Raw genomic sequence first — 16,274 nt, 5'->3', positions numbered from 1 at the left:
TTGGCAGATACTCCGAAATGATTTCACATCTCAACTCAGTTGACTTGTACAATCTTTGATGAAGATGGTAATGTCGTGGCTGTCACTGGACGATGTATATGCACGTGACATGGTGTCATTGGTCAGCTTTATCTTATCAGCATGTGACCTCTCACGCGTTAAGAGCGTCACGTCGAAGGCGCGACGGAAGACACGAACACCTGCAGGACACCCGCGACGACTTTCTGCTGTTCGGACAGTTGCCCGCCCAACACATTCTCTCCTTTCCGACGTGACGACCGCTCTCTTCGACTTTCGACTTTTCAGGCGTGTATGAATGCACCTGTGACGAGTTACAACCATGCCGGAAGCCATTATGCCCCAGAAGCGGGTGCTGGGCGACGCAACCAACGGTAACGGTGCCCGCAATGGCTTTGTTTCCCCCGCCGCGCTCAAGAAACGCAAGATCGAAAACGAAACTTCCTCTCACCTCAAGGCTCCTCCCATGGGGACGCAGAGAAAGGGGTTTGGGTCCACCAAGCCCCAGAAGAGCCAGTTCGAGGAGGAGGTACTTGAAAAGCTGACTCAGGACATGGGAGAGTTGAAACAGAACAACGCAGAGAAGGACCAACAATGGGAACGGCCCCCTCTCGGGGAATTCGACCCGGCTACAGAGAATATTTGCTTCCAACAGATTGATGCGGAAGAAGGCCGAATGGTTGGCGACAAGATCGCCGTCCGCCTCTTCGGTGTCACAGAGGTATGTTCGCCTTGAGAGATGCACCTCCCGCTCACGGTCTGATCTAACATGGTATACAGGCCGGTCAATCGGTTCTTTTAAACGTCACCGGATTTCAGCACTATCTCTACATCGCTGCCCCGGTCGGTTTCACCCAGGCCGACTGCAACCCGTACCGTGCTTTCCTCGAGACCAAAATGGCGCAATCGGTTCCGGTGATCCAGTCCGTCCAAGTAACGATGCGCGAGAACATCTATGGCTTCCAGGGAAATCAAAAAAGCTGGTACCTCAAGATCACAGTGGCCGACCCAAGGTTTATCGCCAGACTCCGCAGTGCGCTCGAAGCCCCAGGTGGCTCAATGAACTACAAGGGACTCTGGGGTAATTTGACCGACTCCGGAATCCTCACTTTTGATAATATCCAATACCTATTGCGATTCATGATTGATACGGGGTTGCACGGCATGTCTTGGGTCGAGGCGCCGGCGAGCAAGTATCGTCTAATCCCAGAGTGGGAGAAAGTGTCAACTTGTCAGCTTGAAGCTGTCATGGACTATCGTGACATGATCGCCCATGCGCCGAATGGTGAATGGGCCAAGATGGCCCCCCTCCGCGTTTTGTCCTTCGATATCGAGTGCGCTGGCCGCCAAGGTATCTTCCCAGAGCCAAACGTGGATCCCGTGATTCAAATAGCCAACGTCGTGACTCGCTACGGAGAGTCAAAACCATTCGTCCGGAACGTATTTTGTCTTGATACCACAAGCCTCATTGTGAATACGCAAATTCTGGAATTTAAGAACGAAGACAAAATGCTCATGGCGTGGAAAGAGTTCTTGCAAAAGGTGGACCCAGATGTTATCATCGGTTACAATATTGCAAACTTCGATTTCCCTTATCTCTTGGATCGGGCTAAGCATTTGAAGTGTGGTCACTTCCCATACTGGACCCGCCTGAAGGGAACGAAGACAGAGGCTAAAGAGGCCAGTTTCTCCAGCAAGCAAATGGGTAACCGTGAGACAAAGGCGACAAACACGAACGGCAGAATCCAGCTCGACATGCTTCAACTGGTTCAACGCGATCATCAACTGCGAAGTTACACACTCAACTCGGTTTCTTATGAGTTTTTAGGCGAGCAAAAGGAGGATGTCCATCACACAATGATTACGGAGCTTTTCAACGGTACACCGGACTCACGACGACGATTGGCAGTCTACTGTCTAAAAGATGCCTACTTACCACAGCGATTGATGGACAAGCTAATGTGCCTGGTGAACTATACCGAGATGGCAAGAGTAACGGGTGTACCCTTCAACTTCCTGTTATCCCGTGGTCAACAAGTAAAGTTCATCAGCCAGCTGTTCCGAAAGGCCCTCGAACAACAGCTCGTTGTCCCTAACTCTAAATCGCATGATGAGCAAGATTATGAAGGTGCTACTGTCATTGAGCCCAAGCGAGGATATTACAATGTTCCCATTGCGACTCTTGATTTCGCCTCTCTATACCCATCAATCATTCAAGCACACAATCTGTGTTATACGACATTGCTCAACAACACCAGCGTCGAGAAGCTTGGCCTGAAGAAAGATGAGGATTACATTGTCACACCGAACGGTGACATGTTCTGCACCACGAAAGTTCGCAAGGGTTTGTTGTCACAGATTCTTGAGGAACTTCTTGGAGCCCGAAAAAAGGCCAAGAAAGAGCTCGGTGTTGAAACAGACCCCTTCAAAAAGGCTGTTTTGAACGGTCGACAACTTGCCTTGAAGATCAGCGCAAACAGTGTCTACGGTTTGACTGGTGCCACCGTCGGCAAACTTCCGTGTCTTCCAATCGCTAGTAGTACCACCAGTTACGGTCGACAAATGATTGAGAAAACCAAGGAGGAGGTTGAAGCCCGGTACACAATTGCCAACGGGTATTCTCACGATGCACAGGTCATCTATGGTGATACTGACTCGGTGATGGTCAAGTTTGGAGTCGCCGAATTAGCTGAAGCCATGAGGTTAGGCCAAGAAGCTGCAGATTTTGTTTCGTCCAAGTTTATCAAACCCATCAAACTGGAGTTTGAGAAGGTGTACTTCCCATACCTTCTTATCAACAAAAAGCGATATGCTGGTCTTTACTGGACGAATCCTGACAAGCACGACAAGATGGATACCAAAGGAATCGAGACCGTGCGTCGTGATAACTGCGTGCTCGTCCAGAATGTCATCGAGACGGTATTGAACAAAATTCTGATCGACCGAGACCCCGATGCTGCCCAGGAGTAAGTACACTGTGTCGACGTGCCAAGACGTGAAGCAACAGCTAACATGAGTTGACCAGATATGTCAAATCCACCATCTCGGACCTTCTCCAGAACAAAGTCGATATGTCAAAGCTGGTCATCACCAAGCAGCTCTCGCAGAAGGAATACGCTGCTAAGCAAGCACACGTCGAACTTGCCAAGCGCATGACAAAACGTGATGCAGGTTCTGCTCCTGCCCTCGGCGACCGTGTAGCCTACGTCATGATCAAGGGTGCTACGAATTCCAAGGGCTACGAGCGAGCGGAAGATCCCATCTACGTGCTGGAAAATAACGTTCCCGTCGATACGAAATACTACCTAGACAACCAGCTTGCCAATCCCCTCGGTCGTATCTTCGAGCCCATTCTTGGCGAGAAGAAGGCTAATCAGCTTCTCACCGGCGAGCACACGCGGTCGATCTCCGTCGCCGCACCCAGTCTCGGTGGTTTAATGAAATTTACCAAACGAACCCAGACATGCATGGGCTGCAAGAAGCCGCTGTCCGGCAAGGATGAGATGGATGGTGCCGTTTGCGTGAACTGCCGTCCTCGAGTCGGTGAGCTGTACACAAAGACTCTCACCAAGACCTCGGACCTGGAGGTTCGATTTGGTCGACTCTGGACGCAGTGTCAACGGTGTCAGGGCAGCCTTCACTGCGAGGTCATTTGTTCGTCCCGGGATTGTCCCATCTTCTACATGCGTATGAAGGCCAAGAAGGATGTCGAGGATTCACAAAAGGAGCTTTCACGCTTTGACTTCGACGCCGCAGCTTGGTGAGCAACTCATGTGTTCAATGTATGATTTTCTTGTTTGGCTGTGAGCCGGCATTCAGAGATGTCCATGGGCGGGACTTTGGCATGGTCTAGGCGGCGTTGGGGAATTCAACCTGTACACAGTAATCCCACAGAATTATTTGCATCTTTTAGCTTAGTGATTTACGTTGAAATATGACCTTCACATTCATTCATCGGAACTTATAAGCAATACCAAGCAGATGCACGTAAACAGTAGATTTGGTTACTTGGTTATACTCTCAACCAAAATGGAAATTTGTTTATCTCGAGTCCAGGTGGATCGTTCTGCGGCGCCGGAGACTCTTGGCGCGGAGAAGCTCCTCCGACGATCCCTCGGAGCTCTTCCTCTTCCTCTTCCACTTCCTCTTTCTCTCTGCCAGGATATCATTCGCCCGAACTCGCATTCCAACATGAATTCAACAGATACTGAGCCCAACCATGGCCAACCCCCTCAAAACTGGCAGGCTAATGGCTCGACAGTCCCGTGGGCAGAGGTATGTCGTCATCCCCAGATTTCTGCATCGCGAAGGACTCCAGTCCCGCAGTAAAAAATAAAAATGCGCCGGCAGCCCCTCAGCTTGCAAGGCAAGGGGATATATACCAATGAGACTGAACTAGTCTGACTGATATTTTCAACTTTGGAGCAGATCTTCTCCCGCCATGAAGCTGTGCTCGTGTCGCATCGCGAAATGCTGGACTCGGTGAAAGGTCACATCGCGCCGGATGGTGAGGCTTTCCGAGCAGTGTCGGCAATGCTAAACAAGACGGTTCAAGCGATGAATCAGACCAATGTGATGCGAAAACATATGGTAAGCCCCGGATTCCCTCATGCCCTTCAAAGGACTCGAGACTAACGCAACATCTTAGCTGAACAGTATGTCTTGGATTTTCGCCCGCATTCCGCTCCCATACCCGCTTCGATAATATGGTAACAACCAATATCTAGAGAAAACAAACGAATATACGGCCTCGGATGAAGCATCGCCCATACCAGAACCTCGGAAGAAAAAGAAGCGCTCGAGACTCGAAAATGAGGAGGAGAATGATGTCCCCGTGAACCACAATTTCGAAACAAGTGGTGAAAGCCCGGTCTCAAAACGAAAGTTGAACCCCACACCACCCCTACATCTCCCTGACGAATCTCAAAATACCTCCTCCGCCTACGAGACCGAAGACATATCCGCAGAAGTACAGAGACGACTCCTCATAAAGGAAGAAAGACGCCGGAAGAAAGAAAATGCGCAACCTGAGAAGCGGAAGCGAGAAAGTCTGATCTCAAACGAGAGCTTGTCTCCTGGTGGTGGTCAAAAACCTCAGAAGAAGCGAGTTCGAGTTGGAAGCGAATTGAGAAGGGATGGAGGTTTTGCGTCTGGAAGAGCTAAACGGCAAAAACAATGACTCGGGCTTTTGCGTCAACCAAATTTCAATCATTGGATGTACTGCTTTTTTGCATACCATTAGCACGGTGGCCAGCGTTGCATATTGTATACTATTTTCATGACACCTTCGACATGTCTTGACCGGCACTAAACTCGACTGATCACAGCTGGTGTCTCGGTCGATACTATGAATTAGACTTGGTATTTCTTAGTCGACTTCAAAATAGCATTTTGTACGATTCCTTGAGAACGGCAGGGTCTGGATGCCTCCAGGGCTTGTAAGTTAATTTATTTGGATACTCTTCGGTATTGACTTGAAAATCTAGGATAGCTTGGAATTCTACTAGTACTACATGCTGGACTGAAGTCCTACTAAATGCTAGCGGAGGAAGCTGAACGTGATTCTATTACTAACTCAGAAAGAAACTATATTGCGTTCTAAAAACGAATTCGATATCAGCTTGAACAAACAGAACTAAACCTTCAAGTTGGGAGGAAAATGCATATCTTAATTCACAGCGCCAGATCCTCCAAGTTCTACAATCAAAGAAAGGTCAACATCACTTATCTAAACCCACTACTCTATAAGCAGAGGAGACGGCGCCAGTGGCGGCGATGGACAAGTCGATGGGCGTGAAGTAGCGGGTGGAGATCCATAATCTGGGGCCTCCATCTGCTCCACAGACCGGCCAGGGTGGGTGTGGGTGGAGGGGTAGGATAAGGATTAAAACGCCGCGAAACGGCGCGCTGAATACCTGAACAAGCCATCATGTCAGCATATGGCTAGGAGGCGGCGTTGGGGGTGGTGTGGGGGGGTGGAGGTGGAGGTGTGGGTGGAGGCGTAGGGTAAGGATCCCGATGCCGCAAATCGACAGATTGCCTACCTGGACAAGCCATCCTGTAAGGAGGAGGCGGCGTAGGTGGAGGCGTAGGGTAAGGGTGCCAATGGCGCGAATCGGCACGCTGGCTACCTGAATGAGGCATCATGTCTAAAATAGCTGAATATGTAAGGCTCGAGAACGTGTTTAAGTCAGTGGAAGTGTCTGGCAAGGAGTTGATAAAGGCCGATGGTGTGAAGTGATGCTCAAGTAGGAACCTATGTCAGATACTGTCTCTTCTCTTAAATACCCTGAGATGATCATTAAAAGCTCTAGACAGATGGGAAAATTTATGGTTGACTTAGAGATATGCCGATTTGATAAAGCACATTATCTGAAGCACGCAGGTATCTCAACACAATGGAGAGCCAGTCCTTTGTCTGGATTCGAACATTACGACGAAACAAGAAAGGACTTGTGGTTTTGATTTTATCTGAATAAACGCTCTTTTGGAGCCGACAATGGAAAAGAAACCTTATTTTAGGAAGGGCTCCCAGTTGGTTTCAAGTCTCAAAGAATAGAGTGCTCACAATGGTTTGAAGTTCAAGTTATATTACCACGAGACAAAACGCCAGGTTCAAGTTGGAATCAAATACCAACTCGCAAGCAAAATGAGATTGCACATCGGATCAAGACCTAAGATCGCAAAAGGCATCAAACATCGGCCCAAAGGAAAGCACGATCGAAGAAGTTTCGGTTATAGCCTGGAGGCTACGAGTATGACTACCAGCAGTATTAGCACTATGCACCATGATTCGTTTATATTACCAGTCGGTCTATTGAACATACCAAGTTTCTAGTTAGATGCGGGCTACCCCAGGTGGTTCCCCTAAAGATGGATTGGCAGAGTGTTGAGATCAACGACAGTTAATTCTCCCTACCCATTGCGATGTTCTAAAATTATTTCCGGAGATCATGGTTTGAATCACCGGGGATTTTCTGAAACGCACAATGCCACATCAAGCTATTGTTTCTTTGTTCATTCTCCCAATCCTTCAAAGTTGTTTTTAGTATGCTCATTATCCAGTCTCTGGAATTTTACTGGCTAGCCCAAGGCTTTCGCAATAGATCAAAGCATCTTCAATAAAGGGAGTAGAGCACATAAATGATGTAGACATGCGCGCTATCGTACTCTCCTGGACCACGCGCTCCTAAAACCTCATACCCGGACCTCCGACTAGCTATAACAGAGGCCATCGATTATCAGATTAACACATATCTACGAATATTCTTCTTGCACCCATTTGACCTCCTCTAATACCATACCCTATCTTTTTTACCATTTTAAGTGGGCTTCATCTACGCCGCTGCCAGTTTGAGACTCCGAGTCCTCTTTTGGGAACATCTCATCAGTACTTCTAGAGATATCATTTTCTCTGGTGCGGGTTGGCTACTAGTCCATTTCGACGGATTTCACTTTTCGCCCAAACGGGACTTCCGACCTCCGCTGTTACTTCTTTTGATATTCTTCCCCAGTTAAGCTTCGGAGCACTCGTGTACTCGTCGCCAATTTCTAGGTTTAAAAAGTCCCCCGGCTCGGTTTTCCCAGAAGTTTTTTTCTTACTCCTTCACACACCGTCTTCTCTCTTTTTCACCAGACAGCTAATCATTTGGCTGTCCACCTTTCCCGAGTTCATCAGGAAGAAACCACCCAGCACTCACTTCAGCAGCTTCAAGGCAAGCGAGCCAGGATTACTAGACCGTCTTGAGGGTTGGACTTGTAGGGAGTCACCGATTCCTTGAGGGTCTTGTTTCTGCGTTGCTTTTAAAAAGATCAAAACCCGAAAAAAGGTCTGATCAAATAGTTTTGTCCTATCGAGATTACCAAAAATAGCGATAGGTGAGATTCCCTGAAGTGGAAATCCAGGTCTCCAAAGCCGGTAATAGTATTCCTCTTGCCTGTTGCTACTGAGACAAGAGACTGGGCTGTGGATCTCATTACATCCACCTCTCCCACTATCAAACATGGATCACCGTGTAAGTTTCCCCCAGGGGCCTAACGGCCAATGGGGAAACGGTCCTGCGTTCAGTCAAAATGCCGGGTTTCTTCCAAACAATACCACCTACGGCTCAGGACCGAAGAACAATCAGAATGGGAACCGGAAACCGCAAATCCAAGGCCAAGGCCACGATCAGAACCCTCGTGGCCGAAAGAACAAGAACAAAAACAAAAAGAAGAATGCGCTCAACCGCGACTTCTCTGGCTCTCAACAAGGTTACGATCCACGACATGGCCCCGGTGTGCCAAAGGGTCCTCGTCAGCATCAAAACCAAAACCACCATCAAAGCCAGAATTTCTATCCCCAATCCTCTCCACATCAGCCTCATTGGAATCAACACACTTCCAATCAAGGCTGGGGATATAATGGAAACAACCACCGGAACCAACAGCATGATGGGTACATGCAAAATCCATCGAACTACCAGGAGAACCAACGGCCAGCCTTCTACCACGGCCACCCCATCCACCACCTGGCGCCTTATCAGCATCAGCCCCCTGGTCCATTCTACGATTTGGATGATTCCTTGGATTCGATCATTTCTGATGCCGCTCCTCCTTTTCCCCAGGGGCCTTTCACCCACTTTGGAAAAGCCGAGGATAACGACATCGAAATGCCAGACGCACCACCTCTTGATCAGTACGTTTACGATTATCAATCAGTAAGTGGTTATCCATAGTTAGCCTTCCAGCCAACGAAATATACTAACTTTGATGCAGGTGTTAGAACGAATTGTCACCCAGGCATTGCAATCTCAACAGGTCAATGCCGACACACTGATGTACCAAGTCTTCAATGAGATTGGTGAGCTCAAACGGCAAAACAGAGAGCTCAATGATACCGTGATCAACATGTTTCTGAAATCATGGGGCATTCAGCCTCAGGGTTGAACCAAGTTTTCCACAAGTCACGGCTAATCAACTTTCAAGTGCAACGGAATGATGTTCTATTCACTTCATTCCATCTCATTCCGCTCGCCTCAAAAATTCGCTGTCAACAGCCTTCGTCAGTTTCTTCAAATTGACATCGACAAGTTCAATACTGTCGATTTTGGGCATGCGAACACTCCCCACAGGACTTTCTATGAAAACATACCCGGGTCTCCCGACTTGTAGCAATGAAGATACCGCTCTCCCGAGGGTATTGGATTGGTCTTTTTCGACCCGGCCATAGAAACACTCCTCATGGGGCACAGCAAGTGTTCTCGGCCATCCACCGCGCTACCCAACTGCCACAAACCAAGAACGCCTTATTCCGTGGACCACCTCTCTTCCAGGTCCCCAACTTGCAGCAATGAAGATACCGCTCCTTCGAGGGTATTGAATTGGTCCACTCCGACCTGGCAACGTGAATACAGGCTCGCAATTCTGCGCCCTTGGTCTTGACAAGTCGCACCTTTTCCCACTTGGGTTTGTATCGGTTGAGCTCGCGTCCGACTGGGCGCCCAGTCCTCAACGCTTGAGCTCCCGGTGCAGCCCAGAGAAGGAATATGACTTACTCAAGTCCGCCAATCTGTTCTATTTTGTCATCTCATGTACGGGTCGCTTCTCGCCACTACATGTGGATACCGCCAGACAATATGCCATATGAACCTGACAGGCAACTATCTTGCCTGGTTGTCTAGGAGCCTCGGACCCAAGTTCCATCCTAGACAGCTTTCAACTCAACTCTGAGTGGGCTGCTCCCATACACCCGCCATACACTCACCATTTCTTTTGGTTGGGGTCACATCCCCGGCTGCTCAATAAGGTCAGAAGGAAAGGGAAAAGGGGATCTCATGTATTAGTTAGTGCTTGTTCCGATCAAGGTTTTTATCTTGCCATACCAAGTGACAAGTTATGTTTCCCTTGATCCCGTGGCATCTATCAGAACTTCAAGTCCACTGCCCGAATGGGGGAAAGGCAAATTGACCACCTTGGATATTGATCACTCCGTTCGTGCCCTGGAGATTTGATCATGGAGATGTGTTTCATCATTACCGAGAATGCAGACGGTGGGAAAAGGGCAAAAAGACAAAAGACAAAACAAAAGATATTCTTACCTGGGCTTCAATTTGTCTAAGGGACTTACCAAGGGGAGTCATGGCCCTGAGGTATTTCCCAAGGCCTTTTGCTTACCAGTGAGATTTCTATTCTTAGCTTATCATTATTGCCCTATCATTATTGTGGAGGATCCTCAGTCTGCAGTCAAAGTGAAATCAAAGTGAAGGGCGCCCTGGGGAGTCATGGCTCTGGGGTATTTCAACACGATGGTAGTTTGACAACTCCTCATGTATATGTTTCAATGAAGCATATTTTTATCAACAACTGTTGTTCCAGTAGTAAAAGTTCGTAAATTTAATATGGACATGGCCATGTAGTTTGCCATAGGCCGTAGAGTGGAGTACAGTAAACGAAGTGACAAGAAATGGTGAACTCAAACGCCGGCTCCTAATGCTGATTGGTGATAAGATGGTTGTACAATGCGAATGCCACGTCAAGAAATGCATGAAGGCAGATGATGTGGGTGTTGGTTGGGTGTTGGGTGCGGTGATTTTGGTGTTGAAGATGTCGATGTCGATGTTAATGGTTGGTGAAATGCAACGGAGCGAGAAAGAACCCTAGTCATCAGAGTATCTCGAGAGCCGCCCTGACACAAGCAATCAACCTTACTCATCATCTTCTTCCTCCTCCTCCTTTTTTCCCCAATTCCACACATCCCAGATGTGCTCTTGAAATCAAATCACCATACCCCTTGCCCTCCTCCAACGCCTTCTGTTCCTCCTGCAACCTCCTCTCCATCCAACCGGGAGCCTCCCCGCCCATCCAAACCCGCTGCACAACACCCTGCTCTTGGGCCTCGCGGGCCTTCAACTTCTCCAATTCCTCCCCGACAGCCTCCTTCATCTGCGCCTCCCGCGCAGCCCTTAGTCGTGCTTGAATCTCTTGCGCGCGCTCGCTGGGGAGTTCCCGCAGGACTGCCGGACGGGTCGTAATCCGCGCTTCGATGCGATCAACAATACTCCGCCCTGTGCGCTCGCGCGTGATGTGGTTTGCAGAGACACAGAAAGCACTCGCCAGTAGGACGGTCAGGTGGTCGAATTTGCGGGTGGGAGTGCAATGAGCACGGGGGCAGCAACAAGGAATCCGGTCGCGGCGTAGGTCTTGAAGCGCTCGTAGTCTGCTTCGCGTTGGGCGCGAGTATTCATTTGTGTGTTGGGGTCTGCCATTTTGAATGGTTTGGGCGAACTTGACGATGTTGTTGCTGTTGATTCCTCCGGTCAGGCCCTTCGTTTCTGCTCCGGGCGCAAAATTTCCGGTCGGCAGTAGGAACCAACAGTGCAGATCATGTGATATCCTTGCCAAGAGTTGTTGTTTACCTACTCGTACATCTTCAACAACTTGAATTTCATACTACAGTCTACAATCTACAGTACTACAGTACTACTCGGAAACAAATATTCCTTTGAAATGTGTCAGGGATCGGCCAATTCTTTCACTTCCACCAACCTTACTACTAACCAAGTGAGCCACTCGAAGGACCTGGTATTTCAGCCACCACACCAATAGGGAAAACGAGCCACAGTACTAAAAATAGCCCTAAGCAAGGTTGTACAGAATGACGAAGCTTGACCGAAGCTTAGCGCTTTCCAGGGCTGAGTGGAATCCACTCCCATCGGTTCTGGTTCTGGCCAGTGTGGCTCATGGATTGCATTAACACGCAGGCACCGGTGATTTTATGAGCTATTAACTTCGCAGTACATGTACAGATGCATACTTCCTACAATACTAGTTAGTACGCCACCTGTGTATCTTGACTTCTTGACCGAGGCGCTCGAGTCTGTGAGATCATTATCGACGCCACGTTGGAATCCGAGCTCCCCCGTATGCTGATCATTAGCAAATCTGGCCGACCTCGTGGAAAGATCCCTACGTATGATAGTCCCAATCCCCACGGTCTTCTTCTCGGTGGACGCCACGTCCCTGTTGGTGGTGTGTAACCACCAGGCTGGTTACCTCACATTACATACAGCGAGCATTACGACGTTGCTCCGATGTAGCCGTGGGTTTCAAGGTTCCTGGTACTCACTATTATTGGCTATGCGCCTATTTGTATGCAAATTCACTTTGGTGTTCGAGTACAGTACTTACTTACCATACGTAGTCGTGTAATTGTGTCAGGTAGCCAGCTAGAGTGAGATCCATAAAGGTCACCTGCTCCCCTCGTCTCTGCCTTTGTCCTTCTTTCTCTTTTCTCTTTCTCTCCTCCATCTCCTTCCCTTCCAACCTCACCTCTCAGCAATTCAACTTTACTACACCGTACCAATCACTCTTCTCCAAAATGTTCGGCAACATCTCCAACTGGTTCTCCTCCAAGCAGGAATCTTCCCAGGAAGATACCTGGAACGCTATGACCGTTCAAACCCACCAGCCTACCAGCCCCGATGCTCCCTCCACCGACCGCGTTGTGACTGAGCAACCCGTAGGATTCTCCTTCAAGTACAATGTCTCCGAGATTTCGATTGCTGATCTAGACCTTGCTTCTTACAGAACTCCGAGCAGAACATGAAGCTTCGCGGTGGTGGCGCCGGCGATGTTTGCTGTGGCCTGTAAGTGGCCTTGACCTTATCACGTCCCGAGAAACAACTCCAGAGCGGACCAAAAGCTCAAAAGAAATGGACGTTCAATCTCTCCCAGAGGATTCCCCGCTAATATTGACATCTCAACAGCTGCGCCGGTCTTCTCTGCTTCGAGTGCTGCGAGGACTGCTGCTAAGCACATCGCGCCACATATTGACACTCCCGGTTATTTCCGCATACGCCGACTTTACCCATGTCTGAAACTTGACATCTGACCTGGTGCTTTCCAATAAACACATCATGGAACGGGATTTTGTTAATTTGACTTTGCACTTCATTTCCTGCAGCTTTCTCTTCCCGTCGTCTATGAGGCATACAATATTCTCCTCTCCTGATCCACCTTTTTTCTCTCCCGTTTCTTCTTTCAGCAGATGCTTTGCATCAACTATGGCTGTACCTGTTCGATAATACCCCTTTAGCTGAGCAAATATTATCCCACGATTTATTGACTACGTTTTGTTTTCCGGGTAGCTTTTTCGGAATTCATCCGATTATAAATGTGGATTAAGACGATATTCTAGGCGATCAGATACAATGGTACCTACCCTAGTAGCCAATAGGCATCCTACTGGTAGTAGCATCGTGAGGTGGAGAATGTCTAGAGACTTTGGAGATCACGAAGCATCCTACGATTTGGTAAGTGCATTATTGTTTCTAAGAGGAGAGTGTCATTGGGAAAGCTATCAACCGATTAATTCCACCAGAATCTTTTGCACCAGAATTGTTCTACCAGGATTGTCTCCCAGAACTGGAGTGAGATATCGATATTTCGCAGCTTTCCATCTTTCCATTACATTTCACCGCAGTTTGATACCCGATTCATTCCCCCACCATTTTGACACCCATCCATATGATCATCCCATGTGTTAACTCCTAAAGGGTCAAACAGACTACTGATCCGCAAGGGAGATTTCACCAGTAGGTACCATGAGGCACCTTGGTAGATCGCAATCCGTAATCCATCTTCGCACGGTAACGCGGAAAGTTCTGGGCGAAGGTGGGCGGGCGGTCATAGACTTGAAATTCGAGCTCTCCGATGTCCATGGGCCCATCCATGTCGTGCAGGCGTTCAGCAGAAGAGCCATACCCGGGGGCCTGGTCAACGCGTCGGTTTTCCCGTGTCCAGGAATTTTCCTTCGAATGGTCTATTTCAATGTGCTTAAATAGAGTGGCAACGGTGGGGAAGCCTTTTCCGCAGTGTGTGCAACTATATTTCAAAAACATGTAAGTAGATTTCTTGCCGATCGTGGGAGCAATGATTCCCGTCTTCACCATGCCCCACATGTACTTACTGGTGCTTAGATGTAGATCGTTCCATGAGTACGTGTTGCTCAAACACTTTCACATATTGAGTAGTAAACCCACAGTCGCAAAAATAGCGCTTTGTCTGACTGTTCCAGTGCTTCTCAGAGTTCCAGTCGGGGACAAGATCTTGAAGAGAGCGGGAGGAGCACGACGATGGAGACATGGCAGGTTGATTTCGGTCAGGTGTCTTGAAAAGCGCCGGCGAGGACGGCCAAAGACCGACGTCCAGATCCGGGTCCCAGGCAATCAGATCATCGGGGCTGATCGCCAGATTTGCAAAAGGCGCCGGGTTCGAGAGTTGCGGGCGTGCAATAGGAGAATCTTCCTCGTCGAGGGAACGCGAGGCCGGCGCAGCGGGAGGGCTAGAAAAGCGAGGGGAGAAGTTACTGCTTACATCAGGAGTGTAGCCTTCATTGGGACGAGGGTATTCGTCAGAGATGCCAGAATCCTGTCTCATCAGCTGAGGAGGTCGAGGTCGAGGTAGGCCTAGGCCGTCACTCTCAGTTCCGTTGTCTCGATAGCTGTCGTCGTCCGAGCAGAAAGACAGGCTGGGCCTGGATTGGGATGCTTCGCTGAGGACCCTTTCCATTTTCTGACGGCGGGCATTATGCTCATTCAAGGCCACCACAGCAGAGCTTCTGCATGCGTTGGAGGAAATGTGACTCATGTAGTCGTCGCCGGACGAAAAAGTCTTGGGGCAGCCAGGACAAGTGAGACCTCGGTCCTCTGGGTGATCCTGTGGTAGTTGTCAGCCCGAGTCTATGATACCTCTTTTTGAAATCTGTAGGATATTTCTCGTCCAGTCTCGGGGGAGGGGGTTCTCGCAAAACTCACAGTTTGGATATGAAAATCCCGGCCATCCTCACTCTTGAAACCGCGGTTGCAGATCGGGCAAGTATGGTGACGCTTGCTGACAAGCCTATGAAGGAATAGCTCTTCATGAGTCGCGAACTGGATGTTGCAGGCTAGGCAGAGTGCATGGTCCTTGTATGACATCTGGTGGGATTCCATGGCCGCTCGCGACGTGAAGAGACGAGGACAGTCATTCTTGGGACACTGCAACATCCCAGCTGGAGGCCATACAGGCTCAGTGGAAGTTTCATTCTTTTTTCCATCCATCGTGTGTTGGGAAAGATAAAATGGGGAAAGTTGGGTTTGAGGTGAAAGAAGAGAAATGAGATGGAGGAAGGAAGTGGTAGACAGCGGCGGAAGGTCAACCAGGACAACCCAGGACGACCACAACAACCACCACAACCACCACAACCACAAACTCGAACGCGTCACTTGAGAACCCGAACGGGCAATGCTTCGGAAAAAAAGAACTCAATGTTTACTCGGGGATCGAAAGCAAGACAGAAATGAGTTACATTGTTTCTTTACTCTGACCTAGACACCCATCTGCTATCATTCCTATACTTCATTCGTTCCTCTCAGAACCTCGAGAAGGGCAACCTATCAAATTTCTCGTCAGTCTCCATCCAACTCGAGGGGATATCAAGCTATACGAACCATTTACCACGCAATGTGATGACTGCCCAATTGTTCCCATCCTCATCAGTTTCCTTCTCCACCTTAGTCGAGAAAGAAATGGCACTCATGATGCCATCGCCAAACTTCTCATTGAGCACCGCCTTATACGCATATCCATAGTTTTGCACAATCTCATACAGACGATAAATCAGAGGCTCTTTGGGAGGCATCTCGACCGAGCGACCCCGATCGGGAAATCCACTCAACTGTTCTTCGAGCGGGTGCTGAGGGATTTGGAGCAACGAGGCCAGGCCCCGAATATCTTCGGGTGATGCCTTGGCCTGGCCGTAAAAGATGGCAGCGACAGCAACCTCACTGCGACCAAGGTGCGCGGCAATCTTTTCGAAGCTCAACTTCTTTGCTTCTTTCGCTCTGAACAGCGTTGCCGCCGAAGTGGGCAGATTAGGGTGCTGAGAGGTCTATCATGGGACGGGTTAGCTTCGGAATTCGGATTGGAAGTCGGATCAACGACAGGTCATCAACTTACATGAAGAGTTGCGAGCTCCATGATGATTATGTTATTGTTGGAAGGGGCGATTGAAGAGTGGAAGAAGCAGCAAATGGAGAAGTTGAAGATGGGGGGGTGCGAGGAGCGTTTCGCAATTGATTGTTGCGGGGCTGCTGGTGCGGGGATTCTTGCACGACAGCTGGCCACGACATGCTTGGCTTGTTCTAGTGGGACAGTCGATCAGATGGTAGGAGACTTGGTATCACTGGGATTGCTTTTATGGGTTATATACTACATCGGACTGGTGGTAGTTATAT

The 16,274-nt window shown here is 49.0% G+C and overlaps 7 protein-coding genes across 7 annotated transcripts; 4 read left to right on the top strand and 3 right to left on the bottom strand.

Moving 5' to 3' along the window:
* Positions 1-340: 340 nt before the first annotated feature.
* Positions 341-3,782, top strand: N7509_006202 (DNA-directed DNA polymerase delta POL3; the record flags this gene model as incomplete). The annotated part of the gene is made up of 3 exons (XM_056630839.1): positions 341-739; positions 799-2,984; positions 3,044-3,782. The coding sequence occupies 3 exons, from the start codon at positions 341-343 to the stop codon at positions 3,780-3,782; spliced, it is 3,324 nt and encodes a 1,107-aa protein (XP_056490141.1).
* A 427-nt stretch (positions 3,783-4,209) lies between these two features.
* On the top strand, positions 4,210-5,197 carry N7509_006201 (uncharacterized protein; the record flags this gene model as incomplete). The annotated part of the gene is made up of 4 exons (XM_056630838.1): positions 4,210-4,293; positions 4,447-4,608; positions 4,667-4,673; positions 4,746-5,197. 4 exons carry the CDS (start codon positions 4,210-4,212, stop codon positions 5,195-5,197), a joined length of 705 nt encoding a protein of 234 aa, XP_056490140.1.
* Positions 5,198-8,021: 2,824 nt separating this feature from the next.
* Positions 8,022-8,946, top strand: N7509_006200 (uncharacterized protein; the record flags this gene model as incomplete). The annotated part of the gene is made up of 2 exons (XM_056630837.1): positions 8,022-8,717; positions 8,776-8,946. 2 exons carry the CDS (start codon positions 8,022-8,024, stop codon positions 8,944-8,946), a joined length of 867 nt encoding a protein of 288 aa, XP_056490139.1.
* Positions 8,947-10,710: 1,764 nt separating this feature from the next.
* Positions 10,711-11,264, bottom strand: N7509_006199 (uncharacterized protein; the record flags this gene model as incomplete). Its single annotated transcript, XM_056630836.1, has 2 exons — positions 10,711-11,107; positions 11,161-11,264. The coding sequence occupies 2 exons, from the start codon at positions 11,262-11,264 to the stop codon at positions 10,711-10,713; spliced, it is 501 nt and encodes a 166-aa protein (XP_056490138.1).
* Positions 11,265-12,376: 1,112 nt separating this feature from the next.
* Positions 12,377-12,810, top strand: N7509_006198 (uncharacterized protein; the record flags this gene model as incomplete). Its single annotated transcript, XM_056630835.1, has 3 exons — positions 12,377-12,517; positions 12,586-12,644; positions 12,765-12,810. 3 exons carry the CDS (start codon positions 12,377-12,379, stop codon positions 12,808-12,810), a joined length of 246 nt encoding a protein of 81 aa, XP_056490137.1.
* A 776-nt stretch (positions 12,811-13,586) lies between these two features.
* Positions 13,587-15,098, bottom strand: N7509_006197 (putative C2H2 finger domain protein; the record flags this gene model as incomplete). Its single annotated transcript, XM_056630834.1, has 3 exons — positions 13,587-13,965; positions 14,012-14,715; positions 14,814-15,098. 3 exons carry the CDS (start codon positions 15,096-15,098, stop codon positions 13,587-13,589), a joined length of 1,368 nt encoding a protein of 455 aa, XP_056490136.1.
* Positions 15,099-15,478: 380 nt separating this feature from the next.
* cyn1 (putative cyanate hydratase) lies at positions 15,479-16,017 on the bottom strand (the record flags this gene model as incomplete). The annotated part of the gene is made up of 2 exons (XM_056630833.1): positions 15,479-15,928; positions 15,997-16,017. The coding sequence occupies 2 exons, from the start codon at positions 16,015-16,017 to the stop codon at positions 15,479-15,481; spliced, it is 471 nt and encodes a 156-aa protein (XP_056490135.1).
* Positions 16,018-16,274: the final 257 nt, after the last annotated feature.

This window comes from Penicillium cosmopolitanum (assembly GCF_028827165.1).
Source record: "Penicillium cosmopolitanum strain IBT 29677 chromosome Unknown utg000006l:49.0-5199605.0:1.0-5204138.0, whole genome shotgun sequence".
NCBI classification, from domain to species: domain Eukaryota; kingdom Fungi; phylum Ascomycota; class Eurotiomycetes; order Eurotiales; family Aspergillaceae; genus Penicillium; species Penicillium cosmopolitanum.
This window is presented reverse-complemented; position numbering and strand designations above follow the sequence as displayed.